The 24,401-nt window shown below is 41.4% G+C and overlaps 2 protein-coding genes across 5 annotated transcripts in view; one reads left to right on the top strand and one right to left on the bottom strand.

The window, feature by feature from the left end:
* Window positions 1–4,956: 4,956 nt before the first annotated feature.
* On the top strand, window positions 4,957–17,782 carry LOC139536234 (twist-related protein 2-like). Its single transcript, XM_071336574.1, has 2 exons — window positions 4,957–6,964; window positions 16,432–17,782. The coding sequence occupies exon 1, from the start codon at window positions 5,299–5,301 to the stop codon at window positions 5,902–5,904; it is 606 nt and encodes a 201-aa protein (XP_071192675.1). The 5' UTR covers window positions 4,957–5,298; the 3' UTR covers window positions 5,905–6,964; window positions 16,432–17,782.
* The window catches only part of LOC139536233 (histone deacetylase 7-like), an 88,642-nt gene continuing 78,641 nt past the window's right edge, over window positions 14,401–24,401 (bottom strand). For 2 of the 4 annotated variants that reach the window (XM_071336570.1, XM_071336569.1), the window contains 2 exons: window positions 22,897–23,050; window positions 14,402–14,931 (listed from right to left, as the gene is read on the bottom strand). In XM_071336570.1, coding sequence (XP_071192671.1) covers window positions 14,835–14,931; window positions 22,897–23,050 — 251 coding nt within the window. In that variant the 3' untranslated portion in view covers window positions 14,402–14,834. Of the gene's footprint in view, window positions 14,932–18,172; window positions 21,070–22,896; window positions 23,051–24,401 lie in introns of those variants that run through there. The other 2 variants (XM_071336573.1, XM_071336572.1) reach the window with 2 other exon arrangements.

Raw genomic sequence — 24,401 nt, 5'->3', positions numbered from 1 at the left:
GGAGAACCAGTATCAGAACAGGGGATAAAAAATATATAACTTAGCCGAACATAACTTTGGTAAGGTCATCTAATCTAATGGAATAATAGGGGGATTGATTCGACTTGAAAGTATTATGCTTTGTAGCTAGCTACAGAGTTATGTTGATATTTCTAATACAATCCCACTGGCCACAGACATCAGTTCAAAGTCTAGTTTTGATTTACATTTGGTTGAATTGTTAACTGACGGGAATTTAATGTGAAATAAATAAAAAAATGTCATCATGACATTGGATTTGGGTTAAAAGTTGGGTGAAAAAAAGAAATTCCCTGACGTTGATGACATTTTGCAAATCCAATCAGTTTTCCTTATTGATTCAACGTCATCACATTGCTTTGTTGTTGAAATGATGTGTAAACAAGTTTTTTGCCCAGTGGGATGGTTCTGTTCTGTGACCAGTGGTACAGAGGGCCTGGTCAGAGACATCTTTTATTTTACTAGGCAAGTCTGTTAAGAACAAATTCTTATTTACAATGACAGACCCCAGCCAACCTCTAACCCGGACAATGCTGGGCCAATTGTGCACCACCCAATCACAGCCAGTTGTGATACAGCCTGGAATCAAACCAGGGTCTGTAGGGACAGCTCTAGTGCTGAAATACAGTGCCTTATACCGCTGCGCCATTTCTGTGTTCACTCTGATTGGTTTGGAAGAGTTGGAAGTCATAGTTGCATCCAGATTGAATGCCCAGCTCATGTTAATGTCTACCTCCAGTTGATCCATGTGTGATCCACCCACTCAATGCAACAGGGCATCTACTGACACGCCTACTCCTTGAGGGGTAGTAATAGATCACTGTCATGTCTGTGACCTAAGGTTACCTCCGTTGGATGCACCATCTATTGGAAGGGCCCAGCATTGGTTTTGGCACACCGTCGAGGTAGAAACCTGCACAAACTTTGGTCTAAATCTACATGTTCTACATATCAATACCAATGGCCAATGTTAGCTGGCTAAATGTGCTGTATGTCAAGTAATGATAGGACTTCTGGTGTAGATAAGTCTCTCCACGCGTGTTCGGTCTACGCTCATTTCCTGACAGGTGTGAGGGTAGAGGACTTTCCCTACATAGTTCTGCTTGGCTGTGAGCTGGAGTTAGCCATGCTAGCCTAGTGTGCCCTATATAGTTATTCTTGGCTGTGAACTCCACTGGTACTGTTTGTAATGTGCCATGGATGGACCCTGGGACTTAAACACTGTAATCAGAGCCAGCGCAGGATATTGGCCAAATTGCACATGAAAGCAGGGACATTTGAGGGAAGCTTGAGCACTAAATATTATGATAAATTATAGCCTAATATAAAGAGTTAAGTCTCAGGCAAACTGAAATAACACAGATTAGCATGCAATGGAGGAGAAAAAATGCTTTTAAAGCAGGATTGTTTTTTTTATCTGTCTCAACAGAAAAATTCCTTCAGGGGTTTCTTTCTTTAGTGCTGCTTTGCTCTGCCCACACACACAAACACAGCACAGAGACAATCTCTGTTTGTGTGTGTGTTTCGAAGGACCAGATTTGCCATAAGAATACATTGATTTAATTTCATCAGCCATCAAAAAGAAAAGGGGAGAAAAAATGGAAATGTTACATCTTTAATGTATACACACAAACAGATTGAGGTGACTTGCTGGCGGTTTAAGTGAATGGAAGTGGCCCCAGACCTGCCCTCTCTCCCAGCTTCAAACCCCTCAACCCCTCATTACTACCCATACTCTATATCTATATACATCACCCTTCCCCCTCGGTCCTGCACCTCCGTCCTTCACCCCCATGCACCCTCACCCTCCACCCCCGCTAGGTTGATACCCCACAGGAAGTCCTGCTCTACGGGGGGAAATGGGTCCCAGATGTCTGCATGTGTCCCACTGGGCTCCAGAGGAGGGATGGAGGAGCAGCGGTAGGGGGAGGTGTGCTGGGCAATGCACTCTTTCCAAGACAGGCTTGTGGTAGATAGAAGCTTGTGCCTTACTATCCACAGATCTAAGATCAGATTACCCCACAGCCAAATCCTGACCATATCCATAAGGAGGGGGAAATATCTGACCCTGGGCTAGTGGTTAGGTGATTATTCTACTAACTCCAAGACAGTGTGATGAGGAGGAGCCATCTGTTAAGGTGAGAAGTTTGGTGAACAGTGTATTCTAGGACTCATTTTCAACAGGAACCACGTTACTCAATGCTTACTTATGATGGAAGGTCCTTGTACCGTTGATCAGTTGTTTTTACTCAAGACTTTCTTAGAACTTGGCAGGAAGGCAGTAACCAAATTCAAGTATTATGGATTTCAGAAATATTTTTTTTTTCTTTGCTTAAGAACTTTGAAAGTCCCTCCTCTTTCAACATACACTTTCCCCAGTACAGTATTTCAATACTACGGATCAGTTCGGACTATAACATATGGGCAAAACCTAAAGTACACATTACGATGGCCTATACTCCTCTTTGATATCAAAGCCATTTCTATACACGTCCTCTTGATATCGTGCTGTCTGTTTGCAGCCACAGGAGGGGTTAATTATTAACCCCCAAAAATAAAAGTCAAAAGAAAAAAAGGGTCCGGAGTGTTTAGTGAAACATTATGTCAAGACTCTGACAAGGAAATGAAATGTGCAACATCAATCAGCCTATGAGGAGGGAGATGAAACAACCCTCCCCACTCCTGCATCTGGTTCTGTTTGGACTTTCTTTTTCTCTTCCTCTCCTTCCTTTCTTTCTTTTTTCTCTCTTTTTGCCTTTCTTTTCCATTTCTTTATTCATCTCCCATTCTCTCTCCCTCTCTCAATATTTTTCCCTCTGTTCTGTGCGAGGGGTGCACGTTCCATGCTGTTCCTGTTAGCCTGTCGTTCGCTCATTCTTTCCATGATGGTGGCATGGAGGCATGCTCTGCTAAGGTAAGCAGCCCCAAGGTTAGCCCCGGACGGCCCAGCGCACAACAATGGGCTTCCTGTCCTTCTTTGCAACCCCACCCGGAGGTTGGAGACAATTTATTTATAATTCCAGTTAATCTGGGAGTTGACTTGGGAATTTCGGTTGAAATTAAAGGGAATTTTGTTTAAATAAGGCCTGTTATAATTCCAATGTGTTGTCCACTTGGCAACACTTTATTTAAAGTCTGCTTGCATACAGCGTTATAACGCATGATAGACATGCATGAGACCTTATAAAGTCTTATAATAAAGCTTATAATATGCTATCACTCTACATATCAACATTTCAACGGACTCAAATTGTTTGGTGTTTAGTCGGGATCAATATGAGATGATTCTAAGGCATTATAAGGGGGCTATGCATGCTTATTCCTGCATGTTAAGTCTAACCTCCACTTCAATATCTCAGTAACTGGAATACATTTTTTGAGTTGATTGATTGCAGTTGAGTGTAGTTGATCCCAGCTCTCTTGTATATGGCTATATAAAATTCATAAAGTTCACCAAAAAAAGCCCCTCTAAAATTCTCCACTCACCTCCCTCAAATGCAGAGGCAATCACACTTTGTGTCCTGTGATAAAACCATCAACACTAATATAAAGTCTGTCATACCATAACATGACAATTCATATACATTACTTGACGTAACTATTCATGTCTACTGATAAATGTGTAGTTTTCAAGGCATCATGTTTGATTACATTTCAGGAGATTGTCTAGAGATATTGGTTAGGAGTTAAATTGTGTGTGTGTGCGTGTGTGTATGTGTGTGTCTCTTGTGGTGTGTCCCTGCAGGCCCAGATGTGTGTTCCCCTGGGTTCCTGGTGTGGAGAGAGAACATGTGTCTACTCCACCAGAGGGCATGGATGGCATAATTAGCAGCCCTCTCACCTTAGTGAGCTGGGGTCACAAGCTCACAGGGTTAGGGGTTATTTAGGGTCCTCAATGGGCCGTCGCCATGGCTACATGTCTCACATATAGAGATTGCAGTGGATAATGCATAGAAATGGAATTGCTTAAATAAGGACATTCATTCTAGTTGTTCTATTTCTATGGGAAACCTGATTTGAAAAGTTATTTTTTCATATGACATACTGTATGTTGAAAATACTATTTTAATTTACTAGGTTTTGTGACATATTTTCTGTTTTTGTACTGAACAAAAGGCATATTCACAGTGGCAGTATTGTTTTAAGGTTTAAAGGAATAATCCCAGTTGTCATGGTGACATTTCTATTTGGGTACTATTAAACAGAAATGTGACATCACAATGTTTATTGTTTAAAGTGAAAATCTGTCTAATGTTAATCCACATGTTTTTTGCCCAGACTGGCTTGGAGGATTGACCCTTGGCGTGAGGGATGTGTCTTTATAGTGTCATGTGATAGATATTAAGGATGCCACATGAATATTAGAGAGGTCACTTCTGACACAGTGAACTCACACTTGCTCTTTCTAATTTGAGAAATAATAAAAAATATATTTTATAAGAAAAAGGAGTAGTCCTTGAGATATCATGCATAAAAGGTTTTCACTGTAAACTTTTAGATATTACATCTACTTAATCTTGAACATACCAAGCACCTTAATTCAGTACTAATCCCCTCAATCAACGATCCCCTCAATGTTTTAATATCTTAGAAGTCAAAGTGCACAACAAACCTATGAGCCTCGAAGCATGTAATGAATTGATGAGAAGAGAGACAGACAGACAGACAAGCGGGTACGGGAGAATGACAGGAGTGCTCTGGCAGGAGAAATCTGGAACCTATAAAGACGCAGACAACTTCTGCAGCTTTTAGCAAGGCCTCTCACAATTGGCTGAGGAGGCCACTTACCCCCTTCCCAGCCACCCACCAGCCTCGAGCTCACTTCCTGCTTCCAAACCACACCCTAAGAAGCCGGTTCTGACCAATCGCAGCTGCCCGTAGGCCCCTCGTTTTCGTGGGGCGAGTATAAAAGCATGGGAGGTAGCACGGCGAAGTAGATGGTTTGTTGTTGTTCTACACACGGGTTGAGGAGATGGGAAACTGGAGGTGAGGAATTCACCACTGAGGCACAGGAAAGAGACAGAGCTTTCTGACTGACTGGGAGTAAAGCCAAAGCCTATGGATCTTCAACAGTTTGCAGTTTAGAAGCGTGAAGCGTATCACTCATCGTCCTTCACTGGAGGAAGAAGACGAAACTTCTAACCCTGTGTGTCTCTACCAGAACTTCCCACACGGCTGTCTGAAGAAGAGAAATAGAGGGAAAGAGAGAGAGGAACGAAGAGCAAAAACCAGCCTGCCTTGGAAAGGGAAGAAGGACGGTGTCCTGAGAGGGAGGTGGCTATGCGCGAGGAGGTTTCCTGCGCCAACTCCCCTGAAGGGGGGCTGGGGGCCAGCGAGGAGGAGCTGGAGAGGGGCTCCAAGAAGAGTGGGCCAACGGGGGGGCGAAAACGGGTGCCGTACCCCAAGAAGGACAGTTTGGGTCGGGCCGAGGAGCGGGCCGTGGTCAGCGGGAGCCCCAACTGCCTGGTTCCGTCGGGGCCAAAGCGGCAGAAGAAGCAACAGAGCTCCCCCACGTCGGTGGTGTGCGTGGCGCCATCCGTGCTGAGCTCCAGCGGCCTCGGCTTGGGCCCGGGCGGCGAGCCCTTCGAGGACCTGCACACGCAGCGAGTAATCGCCAACGTTCGCGAGCGCCAGCGCACGCAGTCGCTGAACGACGCCTTCGCCTCGCTGCGTAAGATCATCCCCACTCTGCCGTCCGACAAACTTAGCAAGATCCAGATCCTGAAACTGGCGTCACGCTACATCGACTTCCTGTACCAGGTGCTGCAGAGTGATGAGATGGACGCCAAGCTGGCTAGCTGCAACTACCTAGCCCACGAACGCCTCAGCTACGCCTTTTCCGTCTGGAGGATGGAGGGTGCCTGGGCAATGTCTGCCAGCCACTAGTGTCCCCTCTCCATCCTGCTCTGCCCGTCCTGCTCTGTCTTACCCATACTTTCTCTGCCCCTTCCTTCTTGTACTGCCTAACCCCACCATCCCTGGCCTCCCCTAACCCACTATCTCTGTACACCCTAACCCCACCATCCCTGGCCTCCCCTAACCCACTATCTCTGTACCCCCTAACCCCACCATCCATGTGATCCCCCAACCCACTATCTCTGTACCCTGTAACCCCACCATCCCTGGCCTCCCCTTACCCACTATCACTGTACCCCCTAACCCTACCATCCCTGGCCTCCCCTAACCACTATCTCTGTACCCCCTAACCCCACCATCCCTGTCCTCCCCTAACCCACTATCACTGTACCCCTAACCCTACCATCCCTGGCCTCCCCTAACCCACTATCTCTGTACCCCCTAACCCCACCATCCCTGTCCTCCCCTAACCCACTATCTCTGTACCCTGTAACCTCACCATCCACGGCCTCCCTTAAGCCACTATCTCTGGCCCTCCTTTAAGTCAAAACACAGTGTCACTGTTTCCTCCTAACCCACGACCTCCCTTTCTTCATTATTCTCTATTCTCTACTGTTCTTCAAACTGTTCTTTGCTTACCCTCCCATCTCATTCCCCTAATCGTCCACTGCCCCATCACTCACCTTACCCACTGCTCCATCACTCACTTTACCCACTGCTCCATCACTCACCTTACCCACTGCCCCATCACTCACCTTACCCACTGCCCTATCACTCACCTTACCCACTGCCCCATCACTCACCTTACCCACTTCCCCATCACTCACCTTACCCACTGCCCTATCACTCACCTTACCCACTGCCCCATCACTCACCTTACCCACTTCCCCATCACTCACCTTACCCACTGCCCTATCACTCACCTTACCCACTGCCCCATCACTCAACTTAACCACTGCCCCATCACTCCCACTGTACCCGTTCACCCTTCGACCTTTGCCACCCCAACCCCCCTTTCCACCTCAAATGCCCCTGTATGCCGCCTAACAATTTAGCCCCAACTCCACAACTCTACGGTACACCCATGCAGGTATGTTTAAAAACACACACACACACACACACACACACACACACACACACACACACACACACACACACACACACACACACACACACACACACACACACACACACACACACACACACACACACACACACACACACACACACACACACACACACACACACACACACACACACACACACACACACACACACACAGCGCGCGCGCGCGTGTGTTACATATGGCCAAACAGCCAGGGCCTCTGTGCTTTCCCAAAAGCGTCTTAAGATGATGATCTTTAAAACCTTTACAGGAGCATGGTTGAATATGCTAGCTGTTTCCCAAAACAATCGTTGCTAACGTTGTGCTTGAACACACTCGTAACTTAGCTCCATCGTTAAGGCGAAACCAGGCCCAGGCTAGCAACGCTAGTGACAAGGAAGTTGAAAGTATGGGGCGTCTTACTAAATATGTCATACTGATATACTGATATACTTGTATTATGGGAATGTTACCCAGAGCTTATTGGTATTATGGAAACACCATGTACTGCAAATATTTTTATTTTTACTTTGTTGTTTCAATTGGTTGACCATGTAGTAATGCTTTACTTTTAAGTATTTATTTTATGAACGTGCGTGACAACAATGATGAGAACATGTGTTATAATTCACAGGTTAGAAAAGTGGAACCATCTGACATATCTGTGCATCAAACTAATGTAAATATGCATTTTCTAATTTAACTGATCAAAGTGACCCTTTAGGGTGATTGATGGGAGAACAAGCTAACCTGATTAAACCCAAACAAATGAGAATTTCCGACTCCGGAATGTTTAGAAAAGGGAGTTATTCTTGCTGTTCACCTTCTCTGTAAAATTCAGATATGATTTGCATCTTCCTTTAAGGAAATCTGTTTTTATTTGTTGAAGTGGGAAAGAGTACGAGGTAGTGCAGGCTGTCTTTATTTCAATATGTCAACATGCATTATGCTATTAATAAATAGGAAAAGCCTATTCCCAATGGATCAGTAGGTAAACGTATTTGATAAATATCTGACTGTCACATGTCCACTGCCCATGTGCATGAGTGCATGTGCATCTCTGTATGTTTGTAACTATTGATTAACTATTTAAACAAAATATATTTTTCTGTAACATAATTAAAAGTAATAATATAGTTAAAACAGAATGATAAATTAGGAAATTGTAGTATTGTATAAAAGCCTAAATTACAAATAAAACATCTAGTAATGCGGAATCATAATTACAATATTCAATTTGATTTCATTTTTTAGTTCAAACATATGGTGTGCAGTTTGACAATTTTGACAACAAACACTTTAATAGACAATTTTCATTTACATCAAATTAGTATAAAGATCCTGTCCTTTCATCAGAAGATGTATTATCAATCAAATGTCCTAACATAAAAAAATTATATTCCAGTTACACTAATGTCGTATTTCATGAAAATATCATTTTAATGAAACGTACTGTAATATGTAGCGATCTAGTATAATCCTAAATCATTTGACAGTTTTAGGCAGAAATATTTAGCTATCTGTCGTGATGCACTGTGTAGATAAGAAAATAGAATGACTGACAATAGTTTGGAGTTCTACATAATATTTAAACCCAACCAGCCATAACCAATACCAGCAGCCCACTACCCGAAAATTGTCAAATTATTGTTATAGTGACAATATAACCGTTTAATTGTGGACTAATAATGTATTTTAAAAATGTTTTTAATGTTTGTAATATCATATTATATTTTCTAAAACGTTTTTAAGTACATCAATGAGCGATTCAATTTTTGCATGTAGTTTTACCATTGACTCTCTCTTAATAACAAACCTTTTATCCAGATCGTTATCTAACATACCTCAGGTAGACTAGACCAGAAACAGTTATGTTTTATTTCTCTAGTGTTATCAGATACCGGGGTCCTGCACAGTTATAGCAGGTACATCAGGTTAAATCAGGTTATATCAGGTATATCAGGTATATCATGTATATCATGTATATCATGTATATCAGGTACATCAGGTACATCAGGTTAAATCAGGTTAAATCAGGTATATCAGGTACATCAGGTTATATCAGGTATATCAGGTATATCAGGTTATATCAGGTATATCAGGTATATCAGGTATATCAGGTTATATCAGGTATATCAGGTATATCAGGTACATCAGGTTATATCACTTATATCAGGTATATCAGGTACATCAGGTTATATCAGGTTAAATCAGGTTAAATCAGGTATATAAGGTATATCAGGTATATCAGGTATATCAGGTTATATCAGGGTATATCAGGTTATATCAGGGTATATCAGGTTATATCAGGTATATCAGGTTATATCAGGTATATCAGGTATATCAGGTTATATCAGGTATATCAGGTTATATCAGGTATATCAGGTTATATCAGGTTAAATCAGGTACATCAGGTTATATCAGGTATATCAGGTATATCAGGTATATCAGGTATATCAGGTTATATCAGGTATATCAGGTTATATCAGGTATATCAGGTTATATCAGGTATATCAGGTATATCAGGTTAAATCAGGTATATCAGGTACATCAGGTTATATCAGGTATATCAGGTTAAATCAGGTATATCAGGTACATCAGGTTATATCAGGTATATCAGGTATATCAGTTATATCAGGTATATCAGGTATATCAGGTTATATCAGGTATATCAGGCGAAAAAAGAGAGGGATAGAGAAAAAGCAGCCCTGCCTCCCTCCCTGCCTCACTCACTCCCTCTCTCCTCTCCCCTGCAGCCTTGCCCTTTCTCCTCAGGATCTTGTATCCAGTGTCATCTAATCAGGGCCTGCCGAGGCCCAGACAAGCAGGAACCTTTAGATTGGAAACAGTTGTGAGGCATTAGGAAGGTGTGTGTGCCAGGGGAGAGTTTGATGGTGCGTGTGTGTGAGTGAGCCGTTGTATATGTGTGTGTGCTTGTTTATGTGGAGTTCTTATGCGTTCGTATCACTGTGTGTAGCCTATGCACTGGCATGTGTATACTTGTGTGTTTACGTGTGTGTGTGTGTGTGTGTGTGTGCGTGCGTGCGTGCGTGCGTGCGTGCGTGCGTGCGTGCGTGCGTGCGTGCGTGCGTGCGTGTGTGTGTGTGTGTGTGTGTACATCCATGTGTGTGTGTGTGTGTGTATGCCATTTCTAGCTTTTGTTATCTGCCTTTCCTCTCAGTCTCTTGAAAAAAAAACAAGTAAACTTGGCGGAATTAGCGGCCACTCTTCTGAATGCAGATAAGAACCTGGAAGATAAGCTTTTATTGAAAGATAAAAGATGAGTGTGAGCTAACTGAAAAGCCCATCAAAGAGAACCAGGAAGACAGGATTAAAAGGGAGAGGTAGGAAAGAACGAGGAGCCAAAGAAAGGACGATGAGGTGCAGGGAGCAGAGGCTATCCGTCATAATGAGGTATTCCTAATGTGTGCACCCACACACGTAAACACACTAGTTCTGTCTCCTAGTATTCCCTTTACATTACTATAACATCCTCAGCAGCATCAAAAGCCAGACTTTGAAGGTTCCACCACTGAACTGTTCTGCTTCCTAACGTTATCCACTGTACTGTTCTGCTTCCTAACGTTATCCACTGTACTCTTCTGCTTCCTAACGTTATCCACTGTACTGTTCTGCTTCCTAACGTTATTCACTGAACTGTTCTGCTTCCTAACGTTATCCACTGTACTGTTCTGCTTCCTAACGTTATCCACTGAACTGTTCTGTTTCCTAACGTTATCCACTGAACTGTTCTGCTTCCTAACGTTATCCACTGTACTGTTCTGCTTCCTAATGTTATCCACTGAACTGTTCTGCTTCCTAACGTTATCCACTGTACTGTTCTGCTTCCTAACGCTATCCACTGTACTGTTCTGCTTCCTAACGTTATCCACTGAACTGTTCTGCTTCCTAACGTTATCCACTGAACTGTTCTGCTTCCTAACGTTATCCACTGAACTGTTCTGCTTCCTAACGTTATCCACTGAACTGTTCTGCTTCCTAACGTTATCCACTGAACTGTTCTGCTTCCTAACGTTATCCACTGAACTGTTCTGCTTCCTAACGTTATCCACTGAACTGTTCTGCTTCCTAACGTTATCCACTGTACTGTTCTGCTTCCTAACGTTTTCCACTGAACTGTTCTGCTTCCTAACGTTATCCACTGTACTGTTCTGCTTCCTAACGTTATCCACTGTACTGTTCTAATTCCTAACGTTATCCACTGAACTGTTCTGCTTCCTAACGTTATCCACTGAACTGTTCTGCTTCCTAACGTTATCCACTGTACTGTTCTGCTTCCTAACGTTATCCACTGAACTGTTCTGCTTCCTAACGTTATCCACTGTACTGTTCTGCTTCCTAACGTTATCCACTGTACTGTTCTGCTTCCTAACGTTATCCACTGTACTGTTCTGCTTCCTAACGTTATCCACTGTACTGTTTTGGTTCCTAACGTTATCCACTGTACTGTTCTGGTTCCTAACGTTATTCACTGTACTGTTCTGCTTCCTAACGTTATCCACTGAACTGTTCTGCTTCCTAACGTTATTCACTGAACTGTTCTGCTTCCTAACGTTATCCACTGTACTGTTCTGCTTCCTAACGTTATCCACTGAACTGTTCTGCTTCCTAACGTTATCCACTGTGCTGTTCTGCTTCCTAACGTTATTCACTGTACTGTTCTGCTTCCTAACGTTATCCACTGTACTGTTCTGCTTCCTAACGTTATCCACTGAACTGTTCTGCTTCCTAACGTTATCCACTGTACTGTTCTGCTTCTTAACGTTTTCCACTGAACTGTTCTGCTTCCTAACGTTATCCACTGAACTGTTCTGCTTCCTAACGTTATCCACTGAACTGTTCTGCTTCCTAACGTTATCCACTGAACTGTTCTGCTTCCTAACGTTATCCACTGAACTGTTCTGCTTCCTAACGTTATCCACTGAACTGTTCTGCTTCCTAACGTTATCCACTGTACTGTTCTGCTTCCTAACGTTATCCACTGAACTGTTCTGCTTCCTAACGTTATCCACTGTACTGTTCTGCTTCCTAACGTTATCCACTGAACTGTTCTGCTTCCTAACGTTATCCACTGTACTGTTCTGCTTCCTAACGTTATCCACTGAACTGTTCTGCTTCCTAACGTTATCCACTGTACTGTTCTGCTTCCTAACGTTATCCACTGAACTGTTCTGCTTCTTAACGTTTTCCACTGAACTGTTCTGCTTCCTAACGTTATCCACTGTACTGTTCTGCTTCCTAACGTTATCCACTGTACTGTTCTGCTTCCTAACGTTATCCACTGAACTGTTCTGCTTCCTAACGTTATCCACTGAACTGTTCTGCTTCCTAACGTTATCCACTGAACTGTTCTGCTTCCTAACGTTATCCACTGTACTGTTCTGCTTCCTAACGTTATCCACTGAACTGTTCTGCTTCCTAACGTTATCCACTGAACTGTTCTGCTTCCTAACGTTATCCACTGTACTGTTCTGCTTCCTAACGTTATCCACTGAACTGTTCTGCTTCCTAACGTTATCCACTGTACTGTTCTGCTTCCTAACGTTATCCACTGTACTGTTCTGCTTCCTAACGTTATCCACTGAACTGTTCTGCTTCCTAACGTTATCCACTGTACTGTTCTGCTTCCTAACGTTATCCACTGTACTGTTCTGCTTCCTAACGTTATCCACTGAACTGTTCTGCTTCCTAACGTTATCCACTGTACTGTTCTGCTTCCTAACGTTATCCACTGAACTGTTCTGCTTCCTAACGTTATCCACTGAACTGTTCTGCTTCCTAACGTTATCCACTGAACTGTTCTGCTTCCTAACGTTATCCACTGTACTGTTCTGCTTCCTAACGTTATCCACTGAACTGTTCTGCTTCCTAATGTTATTCACTGTACTGTTCTGCTTCCTAACGTTATCCACTGAACTGTTCTGCTTCCTAACGTTATCCACTGAACTGTTCTGCTTCCTAACGTTATCCACTGTACTGTTCTGCTTCTTAACGTTTTCCACTGAACTGTTCTGCTTCCTAACGTTATCCACTGAACTGTTCTGCTTCCTAACGTTATCCACTGAACTGTTCTGCTTCCTAACGTTATCCACTGAACTGTTCTGCTTCCTAACGTTATCCACTGAACTGTTCTGCTTCCTAACGTTATCCACTGTACTGTTCTGCTTCCTAACGTTATCCACTGAAATGTGAAAACTGAAATTCCTTCCTACAGTAAATGAAACGTGCATGTGTTTATGAACTTTTTTCATATGTGTAACGAGTGTTTGGATAAAGTGTGTGTTTATATGAGGGGTTCATATTGGGTGCATTTGTGTGGCTGTTTTATACGGATGTGTGTGTTGTTGGTTGCATTTGTGTGTGTAGCATGTGTGTGTGTGTTTTTAAGTGGATGTGTGTATATGTGTGTGTAAATGCAGATGTGCGTGTTGCTGGGTTCATGTGTGTGTGTGATTTAGAATACGCTGCTGTGTTTAACCTGGCAACAACAAGTGGCGCTCAACTCTGCTTATTCTTCAATTAAAGGGCTGTCACTGTTCTTTCCCCTGCCGGAACCTCTAGCTCTATATGTGTTTGTGGGTTGCAGTTGCAGTTACTTTGCACTGATCTAGGACCAGCTGTTATAGATCCTCTGTGGCACATCTGGCTTTTAAGAGCTTCAGAGCCTTGCAAACAGGCCGATGGTTCCAAGAGTTGTGGGCTTCTGCTACTCATCTTTAGTTCTAGGGTTTGAACATTGACCTGATGCTAGAGCAGGTGCTGGATGGATGGATGGATGTGCTGCATGGGCTGGGCTGTTCCAACAGCTGTAGTGTGGATGTAGTGCACGTAGTGCATCACAGAGTTCTATACTTTGGGTTTGACACGTAGTGCATCACAGAGTTCTATACTTTGGGTTTGACACGTAGTGCATCACAGAGTTCTATACTTTGGGTTTGACACGTAGTGCATCACAGAGTTCTATACTTTGGGTTTGACACGTAGTGCATCACAGAGTTCTGGATTTGACACGTAGTGCATCACAGAGTTCTATACTTTGGGTTTGACACGTAGTGCATCACAGAGTTCTATACTTTGGGTTTGACACATAGTGCATCACAGAGTTCTGGGTTTGACAAGTAGTGCATCACAGAGTTCTGGGTTTGACACATAGTGCATCACAGAGTTCTGGATTTGACACGTAGTGCATCACAGAGTTCTGGGTTTGACACATAGTGCATCACAGAGTTCTGGGTTTGACACATAGTGCATCACAGAGTTCTGGGTTTGACACATAGTGCATCACAGAGTTCTGGGTTTGACACATAGTGCATCACAGAGTTCTGGGTTTGACACATAGTGCATCACAGAGTTCTGGGTTTGACACGTCATGCAAGAGCAGAGCACTGACCAACATGGGAGTGTGTAGAAACGATATAGTCCATATAAAGATGTTGGTCTAATGCAAACGAGAGGTATGACATTGCTCTTTATTTTTTATTTTTTATTTTATTTAACCTTTATTTAACTAGGCAAGGTAAGAAGAAATTGTTATTTTCAATCACGGCTTTTCATCCATTATCGTGATCAATTCAGTGTTCCAGTTCAAGTCAGACAATAAGAAAAGAAGACTACGTAAAAGATCTATACTGAACAAATATATAAATACAACATGCAGTGATTTTACTGAGTTACAGTTCATATCAAGAAATCCAATCAATTTAAATAAATTCATTAGGCCCTAATCTTGGGATTTCACAGGGGCGCAGCCACTGGGTCGCCAGACCCAGCCAATCAGAATGAGTTTTACCCCACAATAGGGCTTTATTACAGACAGAAATACTCCTCAGTTTCATCAGCTGTCCGGATGGCTTGTCTCAGACGATCCCGTAGGTGAAGAAGCCGGATATGGAGGTCCTGGGCTGACATGGTTGGACGTACTGCCAAATTCTCTAAAACAAAATTAGACAATGGTAGAGAAATTAACATTAAATTCTCCCCCAACAGCTCTGGTGGACATTCCTACAGTCAGCATTCCAATTGCACATTCCCTCAAAACTTGTGGCATTGTGTTGTGTGACAAAACTGCACATGTTAGAGTGGCCTTTTATTGCCCGCAGCCCAAGGTGCACCTGTGTAATGATCATGCTGTTTAATCAGCTTCTTGATGTGCCACACCTGTCAGGTGGATGGATTATCTTGGCAAAGGAGAAATGCTCACTAACAGGGATATAAACTAATTTGTACACAAAATTTGAGAGAAATAAGCTTTTTTGTGCGTATGGAACATTTCTGGGATCTTTTATTTCAGATGATGAAACATGGGACCAACACTTTACATGTTGCGTTTATATTTATCTATGTGTTAAAGGGATAGTTCAGAGAAGTTACATATTTAGAGAGGAAACACATAAGTATGTAATATCGCTGAACTATCCCTAACATGAGTAGGCTTCTGTCTCAGAAACCTTACAGATGAGGTCAATGAAGACTAAAATGCTCCTCTGTGTGTGTGTGTGTGTGTGTGTGTGTGTGTGTGTGTGTGTGTGTGTGTGTGTGTGTGTGTGTGTGTGTGTGTGTGTGTGTGTGTGTGTGTGTGTGTGTGTGTGTGTGTGTGTGTGTGTGTGTGTGTGTGTGTGTGTGTGTGTGTGTGTGTGTGTGTGTGTGTGTGTGTGTGCGTGCGTGCGTGCGTGCGTGCGTGCGTGCGTGCGTGTGCGCGCGCGTTTGCGTGTGTGTACCTAGTACTGCATCAGTTGCTTCTTTGTAAATCAACCGCACTTACATTTTCATTTTGCTAGAGACAGAGAGAGCGAGAGAGACAAACAAATGCCAAGGAGGCTCTGCCCAAATCCAGTCAGTAGGAGGGGATCTACTTTACTTTAGTCCAAAGTGACGCTAAGATCACAACTTGTTATTCGCTGCTGTAGCATACCCCCGTTTGGTACACGAGAAAGCAAGAAATTCCTGGCAATTTGTGTATTATGGTGTAGTCACAGGACAGCCACAACACACATGCTAACTGGATAGCTTTCTCTCTCTTGCTCTCTTCTCTTTCTCTCTCTCTCTCTCTCTCTCTCTCTCTCTCTCTCTCTCTCTCTCTCTCTCTCTCTCTCTCTCTCTCTCTCTTCTCTTTCTCAGCGTGGAAAGCTGCACTGTAATTACAGACAATTGAGAAAGCTCCAGATGAAATATTTGCTTGTTAAACAAGAGAAAGAGCAGAAGTTAAGCACTGTGGGCTTTGTTCTACACTGTGTGAGAGGAATTAGCTTTGTTTCCTGGTTAATGTGTTTGTTTGGGAAAACGACTTGCACACACTACACATTAGCGACTTCTATATATATTATTTTCCTATATTGACAAAAATATGCACATCAATGTCCGTTTCTTCAATGAACAAACTAAAACATTGTTACTTGCATCAGGTCACTGTTTCTTTTTATTTCTCCTTTTAGGACAGACACCTAACGAATGGACTCCTCTTTACATCTAAAAAGGTCTGTCGTGTCCCCCCTCCCCGGCATACCCCATCTCTCCTTCTTCGGAAGCCCTGGCCCACAGACATGGGCATTGGAGCGAACCCATGCATTGGTTTAAGGACAGATATCCAGTCGACTCTCCTTTTGCAGCCTGACAGACAGACAGTATTATAATGCAGCCTGACAGACAGACCGTTTTATAATGCTCTATTGCAGTATGTGACTGTCACTGAGGCATGACGAAGATCCGCAATTTATACGCCACTTCAAAGACTCCACAGAGGAAGATTCTTTGACAACTGAGATGACTTACGATCATGATAATTACAATAATGGCCATAATAATGATGCCAAAGGGATGGATAGCTGGTGGTCCCAGCCCAATGAATGTTTACAGCAAAGATGCTAATAAGCTAATAATTGTAGGCTCTTCCACCTCCATTTGATGGGTAGGAAAAGTCACAGAAGCCTGCCATGTTTCCAACCGTTGTATAAATGTGTCTGCTTGATTTGTCTGTTGCCTGTGTTCATGTATTTCTCTGTTTGCATTATGTCCTTTCAGAGCGAGTGGACTTAGCATGTGCACATGCTAATTGCTTATTCATAAAGGTTACATTTTACATTACAATGACTTTATATCAGAGTAAGTAATAAGCGATAATCTATGCTGGCTCCCTACAACACATGAGTACAGTAGTACACACAGTTTTGTAGCATGCACAGACTATGGTTAGATTAGACATAGTGGACAGATTCCACTAAACCTAAGGTCTGTGATAGATTAAGTATGAAAACTTAATTTGCAAAACAACTACGTGATAATACAGTAGGATCAGAGTAACATATTACATATTCTTTGGACACTCTTAAAGTAAAGATACAATTAGGAGTGACATTGTACATTGTTGTATATACAAGTAACATTGTACTTATAGTTTTAAGTAACATTGTACTTATAGTTTTAAGTAACAGTGTAGTACTTTTAAATGTAAGATAAAAATATAGTTTGAATATTGTAAGTTTAGTAATTCATTGGAATTTCTCTTTAAGATACTTTTAAGGAAATACTGCAATATACTATCAGTAATTTGAGAGTATAATGAAAATTGTAAACTGTACTTTTTTACAATGTGATAAATTCTGATTTGGTTGCTACTGGGTAATGGTAGGTAGTGGGAATATCTGATATACTGTCTCCAGATAATGTAGTTGGTCAATATGTTTTATCCTCATGCTCAGCTGTAGTTCTCTTTGCAGATTGTGTGACCAGCTTTTCATTACATGAGCTTCTGTGGATAATAATAAAAACAGTTTTGATAAAATACCACTGAAAGTCTGATCAAGACAATTTTCAAAGACACTTTCCATCTTTCTGTCTCGAAGCAACTCTTCTAACACTATGCACACAATGACAGAGAGTACATTATGTATAACAGAGTACATTATGTATAACAGAGTACATTATGTATAACAGAGTACATTGGAAGACAAGACAATGTCTTTTAAGTTATATATAACAAATAAGTGAACTGCAATACCTTTTGTATCAATGCAAGGCAGGAACCAAGATTTGTGTCAAACTGTGTTACATTACCAAGTCATGCGTTTTTACATTCCCAAAATAGCTGAGTGCCTGGTGTAAGGGCAACATTAAATACAATTAATGGCCAATATTTAAAGGGATACAAAATATATAAACTTCAGGAAAAAATGTATGTTGAGAAAACTTAATTTCCCTTTTATTGAGGAAAACAGTTAAAAAAGAAGAAAAAACTAAAATGCCAAGTTCTCACTATACATTTACATGTACAAATAAAAAAACAGTAGAGACAAAGTGAGAAAAGGGTTGTCACTATATGTCAAGGCACATGGGAGGATATCTGTATTTTGGTCTCAGTAGATATCTACAGGTAACTATCTATTCTACAACAGTGCAATAATCATATTAAGACAATTAAAGGGCTTGTCGACTCTCAACAAAATGTATTTACATATACAGAACATAAATGTTCTCAAAAGTACTTAATTAAAGCAGAAATAAACCTAAACCAGAATAAAATATAACACAGAACCCTTCTGAAAGAAAATGTATAATACATGGTGGCCATTTTGTTCCACATAATCATAGTCAAATTTCATTACCAATAATCACCTTTTCACCATGTCAATGTCAAATACCATACACCTCTTGCAGGGTCTTGTCATGTAAAGTATTGGTTCTATAATGTATATTATAAAGCCCCAAAAAGTACTGGAACAATACAACATTATAGTACAAATTAATCTGTAGCACTGTCAGATATATATATATATTTTAACACGATACATAAGCAAGGCACTGCAATAACATTAAATGGGTAACAAATAAATCATTATTTAATGGAAAGTGCTAACAAGAAATGTAAGCAGTTTTTTAATCCATCTTTTTTGATATTAATAACAAAAACCTCTGTTTAAATACAAATACAATCAGGAATTCACAAAAGTCTTTGAAGTTATGTTCAGAGGCCATACCACTTTACGAATGGGATGCTGTTCACAGAAGGCTTTTAACTTTGTCTTCTCTCAACCTGTGTTCAATCGTTCTACATACTATAGTCAGCTAGCTTAACAAGCTGACTCCAACAACTAAGTGCTAACTTCAAATGTTATATGCTAACTGCAGTATGGTCCAGGAACAAAAATACCTGACTTTTTTTGTAAATTGAGTGGTAGACAATCTGATGTGAACAAATCCTAGTTCACTTGTCTTTCATAGTAAAAAACTAAGCATAAAAAAATCCAGCCTATCAAATACAACAGGCATGTCAATAAATCCACATGTTAAAAAATTGGTCTTTGTGAAATCACAACAGAACAACAATTTAAAGAAAAAAGGCATTGTCAGAGTGGAATAGACATTTAAAAAAATTGGTTATTTTACTAAAACACAATCCCAACATTTAAGACATTGTAAGTGCATTTGTGTTTTGTTTGAGTCCCGTGAAGTCAACAGACAGCTTTTAAGTGCCAGTCATAGTTTAAGACTATGAAGTCAGTTCAACTGTTTTATTAATCTGCCTTGAACCCAGCACCATTAGTTGTATTTTACCTTCATTACGTTGAAATACCCTGCTGACAACATGTAAATGCAGTGATTTACAAACACATGCATAAACACTTTGTGTGTGGCTGAGCGTAGAGTAGGACCGTATGGCGGTGTGTGTGTCCTTGCCTGAAACACCTTTGGAACGTTTAATCTGACTCCTCTCTCACTAACAAGTAGTTTCTTGAATTGTCTCAGTGAGTCATAGGATTCATTTCCTAAGAAATGTTATCATTAGAATGACAAAGAACGAGGATGCCATCAACTTGAGATATAAATAATAATTTTTTGGGGCTTCATCTTTTCCTTAAGTGCTGTCTGAGAGGGAGTCTTACACCCCACTTTTGCATTGGAAGAAAAACAACTAGAAAATCTCTGAATCATAGGGTTCTAGGCCTTCTCTATTTGCTACTGAAAAAACATGACTATTATGTATTGACATTTGATATACAATACGCAATAAATCAAACTTACAATATTTAAATCAGCTTAAAAACATGAGTATGATAATTTACATGTTTTATTGTCAATCCCAGAAGAGCTTCAACATGGTCCATTCTGTCATTTTCTCTTTGGTTTACATTACAAAATACAAAGTGCAAAAAAGTCTGAACTAAATTCCCAGTCTTCTTTCTTTTTCTTAATTTTGTTGGCGTCACATAAATTCAAATGACATTATCAATAAGTAAGTCAGTAAGTGTCCCCCGGTGAGGGTGCGATGTCTGTTCTCCTTCATAGTAACTTCTGTGGGGACGTGGGACTACTTCCTACTTCTCTGTGTGATTCGGTTCTGTTGGCCTGGCGATGTGCCGCGGTAACCTGTGACCGATGGCTAAAAAAGTAGCTCACTTCCCCAGAGAGACTCTGCTTACAGCCAGTCATGTAGCTGGTCTTTGTCAAGTCACTTCATGCTACAAGTCAAGTCTTAACCCCTCCCCCCCGGTGGTGGTTATAACGGTATATCTTTCACCCCTCCAGTTTATGCTCAGGTCTGCTACTCCTCTCCTTCTGTGTCCTCGCGGTTCACAATGTTACACACAAGGGAGGCATGCAGAGGCATGTCATGAAGACAGTGTTCATTCTCCTCTCTCTTGGTCCTCCTGTACCCTGTTAATGGGATGTGTTATCAGTGTGCGGTTGAGTTGCGGTCGAGGCAGGCGGGTGGTCGTAGTAAGGCCAGTAGAACTGTGTTCTGATGAGGTGTAAGAGTGTGTGAGGCGGAAGCTACTCAGTTTGCCTATAGTGGTCAGGATATGGTCTGTACAGTGTCAACTGGAGACAGTGGAGCAGGGCCGAGTGGATCACAGTGTGTGTGTGTGTGTGTGTGTGTGTGTGTGTGTGTGTGTGTGTGTGTGTGTGTGTGTGTGTGTGTGTGTGTGTGTGTGTGTGTGTGTGTGTGTGTGTGTGTGTGTGTGTGTGTGTGTGTGTGTGTGTGTGTGTGTGAGTGTGAGTGTGTGATAGGTTTATTGGAAAGTGCACTTGTCTACATGGAGTCTCTGTCCCCCTCCATAAGTTCATCTGGTTGTGTCCTGAATAGGAGGGAGAGAGGAGAGAGGGGAATTGTATACCATTCTAATATATAACCTGTTGTAGTATTACAGCAGTATAAAACAAAGGGAGATGCCTAGTCAATTGTACAACTGAATGCATTCAACTGAAATGTGTCTTCCGCATTTAACCCAACCCCTCTGTATCAGAGAGGTGCAGAGGGCTGCCTTAATCGACCTCCACATCATCGACACCCGGGGAATTAGACCATCATATATATATCACTGTAGTATATTTCAACAGGACACAGATGCTGCAAATAGTTTTAGAGCATACTGATGCAATTATCTTCATGTGGTTGTAGACAACTCCTGTTTAAATAGGGTTTTAACGCTGCAATATCAAATAAAATAAATGTGTATTTGTCACAGGCGCCGAATACAACAGGTGTAGTAGACATTACTGTGAAATGCTTACTTACAAGCCTTTAACCAACAATTTAGTTCAAGAAATAGAGTTAAGAAAATATTAACTAAATAAACTAAAGTAACTTTTTGGGCAACCCGTCCAAATTCATATAAAAATGTGAGTTATAGATCTGTCATTGTCATTGAAAGCAAGTCTTACAAGCGGTAGATCGGTTCAATGTGCGCTATTTCTACGCTTCCCACTCTAAACCTTTTTACACCAGCTTCAAACAGCTGAAAATACAATATTTTTGGTAATTGAAAAGATATTTCACAGAGGTTTAGATTGTACAATGTTTTCTACACTATACATTGCTTGTTTTGTCACATAAACTGAAATTAGTCAAACTAGTAGAATTTTAGCAACCAGGAAATGGCGGATATCTGCATATTGCACCTTTAAAGGGAGAGAGACAGTGCTGCATCTTTTGTGTCTTTAAGTTTTCACACTGTCTCCCATAAAATACAATTAGAACACTAATTGATTAATCTTCTGGTTCAAAAGCTGATCTAGGGACTGGTGTTGGAAATGATCACTAATCTAAAGCAGGGTGACGAGATGCAGCTGACAGCTAAGGATTTAATGTTTAAGATGTAAGGCAAAGTTTTCATCTAATACATATTAAAAGGGGTGGTTCACTCGTAGTACACATGTACATGATTTTCCACATACCTACAGTAGGCTGTTGTAGAGAAATAACTGTTGTAAAGAAAATGCCTCCTATGATTCCATTAGCTTTCAGTCCAGGAAAGCCAATGCTAGCCAGATGCTGCTGAAAATAACTAAATAACCTAAATATGTATTTGAGTGAACCATCCCTTTAACTATAATTTAATGTCATAACACTTCACTTGATATTTTATTATATTATTTTAAAATCATATGAGACTACAGGGTGTCAGTGATGTTACCTGTCTGCGGATGTTTTGAGTAAACTATCACTTTAAATCTAATCTCATGTTACATGATATTATATTGATATTATATAAGACTACAGTGGATAAGAGCGTCTGCTAAATGACTTAAATGTAAATGTAAATGTGTCAGTGCTGTTACTACATGTGTCAGTGCTGTTACTACATGTGTCAGTGCTGTTACTATATAGTACCAGTGCTGTTACTACATGGTGTCAGTGATGTTACTACATAGTCTCAGTGCTGTTACTACATAGTGTCAGTGCTGTTACTACATGGTGTCAGTGATGTTACTACATGGTGTCAGTGCTGTTACTACATGGTGTCAGTGCTGTTACTACATGGTGTCAGTGCTGTTACTACATAGTGTTGTTACTACATAGTGTCAGTGCTGTTACTACATAGTCTCAGTGCTGTTACTACATGGTGTCAGTGCTGTTACTACATAGTGTCAGTGCTTTTCCTATGTGGTGTCAGTGATGTCACCTGTTTGTGGTGAGGCTGGCCATGGAGAGAGAGGCCAGGGCAGAGACGGTGTCATTGTGGTCCTCTGAGCCACGTCTCAGACTGTGTCCTTGGGCCTGCATGTATGACTGATCCACTGTGTGGGCCACCGCCCTCAACGACCGCCAGTACTCACCTAGGGAGAGAGAGAGAGAGATACAGAGAGAGAAAGTTATTGTTTCAGGTTTTCATGTTGCATCGTTGCAGAGTACTCTCTTAAAAGTTGAGCTATTATGTCTTTGAAGTATGTGAACTATATTGTATACTAAGCAATACTACAGCTAATACTTGTGTGTGTGGTCAAAATAAAATACCAATACCACAATTTTAATTCAGCACTCACCAATACCACAATTTTAATTCAGCTTTCACCAATACCACAATTTTAATTCAGCATTTGTGTAATTTAAATCACACAATTTTGCCAAAGGGCCTTTGTGTGTGTGTGTGTGTGTCTGTGTGCACGTGTGGAGAGAGAGAAAGAGAGGACCATGTTGTGTGTGTTCTCAGTATTCACCAGACATATATTTCACCCTCTGCCTAAATGAAGGGACTTAACATTCTTGTGGCTTTGCAAATATTTTTAATTAATCTAATTGGAATGGGATAACATTTGTGCGCAATCAGGAGGGATGTTGTGAAGATCGTGTGGTAGAGAAGTGTTTGAAGATAATTGGAGCCAGGAAGGCAGTGGCCGGCTCTCTCTCTCTCTGTGTGTGTGTGTGTGTGTGTGTGTGTGTGTGTGTGAGAGAGAGAGAGAGAGAGAGAGAGAAGGAATGAAAGAATGAGAAGGAAGGAGGGATGAAGAAAGGGATGTGGGGAGGAGAAATATATGGGACGAAGAGAGAGAGAGAGAGAGAGAGAGAGAGAGAGAGAGAGAGAGAGAGAGAGAGAGAGAGAGAGAGAGAGAGAGAGAGAGAGAGAGAGAGAGAGAGAGAGAGAGAGAGAGAGAGAGAGAGAGAGAGAGAGAGAGAGAGAGAGAGAGAGAGAGAGAGAGAGAGAGAGAGAGAGAGAGAGAGCAATAACATCCAAACAGACCATACAAATAAAGGGATGAAATAGATTGAGAGAGATGGAAGTGGTAGAGATGGATGAGATATGGAGAGAGAGGAGAAGAACAGAGAATGGATGCGCAAGAGAGGTGTACATGGAGGAGGACAGAAAGAAGACGAAAGAGAGAAAGGGAGATGCAGAGTAAGAGGGAAAAGAAGATTGAGAGAAAGAGGGAGAAAGAGAGAAGACCGAGAAAAGAGAGATGGTGTGAGATAGAGAGACTGAAAAAAAGAGAGGGACGATACTGTAGAGCAAAAAATCTGAACTTATCATGAGAGACCGCAGTTGCTCACGGGTCTGCATACCCATATTTTGCCATGGGGCAGAGAGAATATTTAGAAATTTTATAACACATTTTCTACAATTCTACTGATTTTCCCATGGTGGGGAGAAATAAATGTTTGCCATTTTTAATATGATATCTGAGTGAGACT

Source organism: Salvelinus alpinus, chromosome 12 (genome assembly GCF_045679555.1).
Source record: "Salvelinus alpinus chromosome 12, SLU_Salpinus.1, whole genome shotgun sequence".
Lineage (NCBI taxonomy): Eukaryota > Metazoa > Chordata > Actinopteri > Salmoniformes > Salmonidae > Salvelinus > Salvelinus alpinus.
This window is presented reverse-complemented; position numbering and strand designations above follow the sequence as displayed.

What these genes read in the sequence shown, in the direction of transcription:
- LOC139536234 (XM_071336574.1), top strand. Translation starts at nt 5,299, where the DNA reads ATGCGCGAGGAGGTTTCCTGCGCCAACTCCCCTGAAGGGGGGCTGGGG.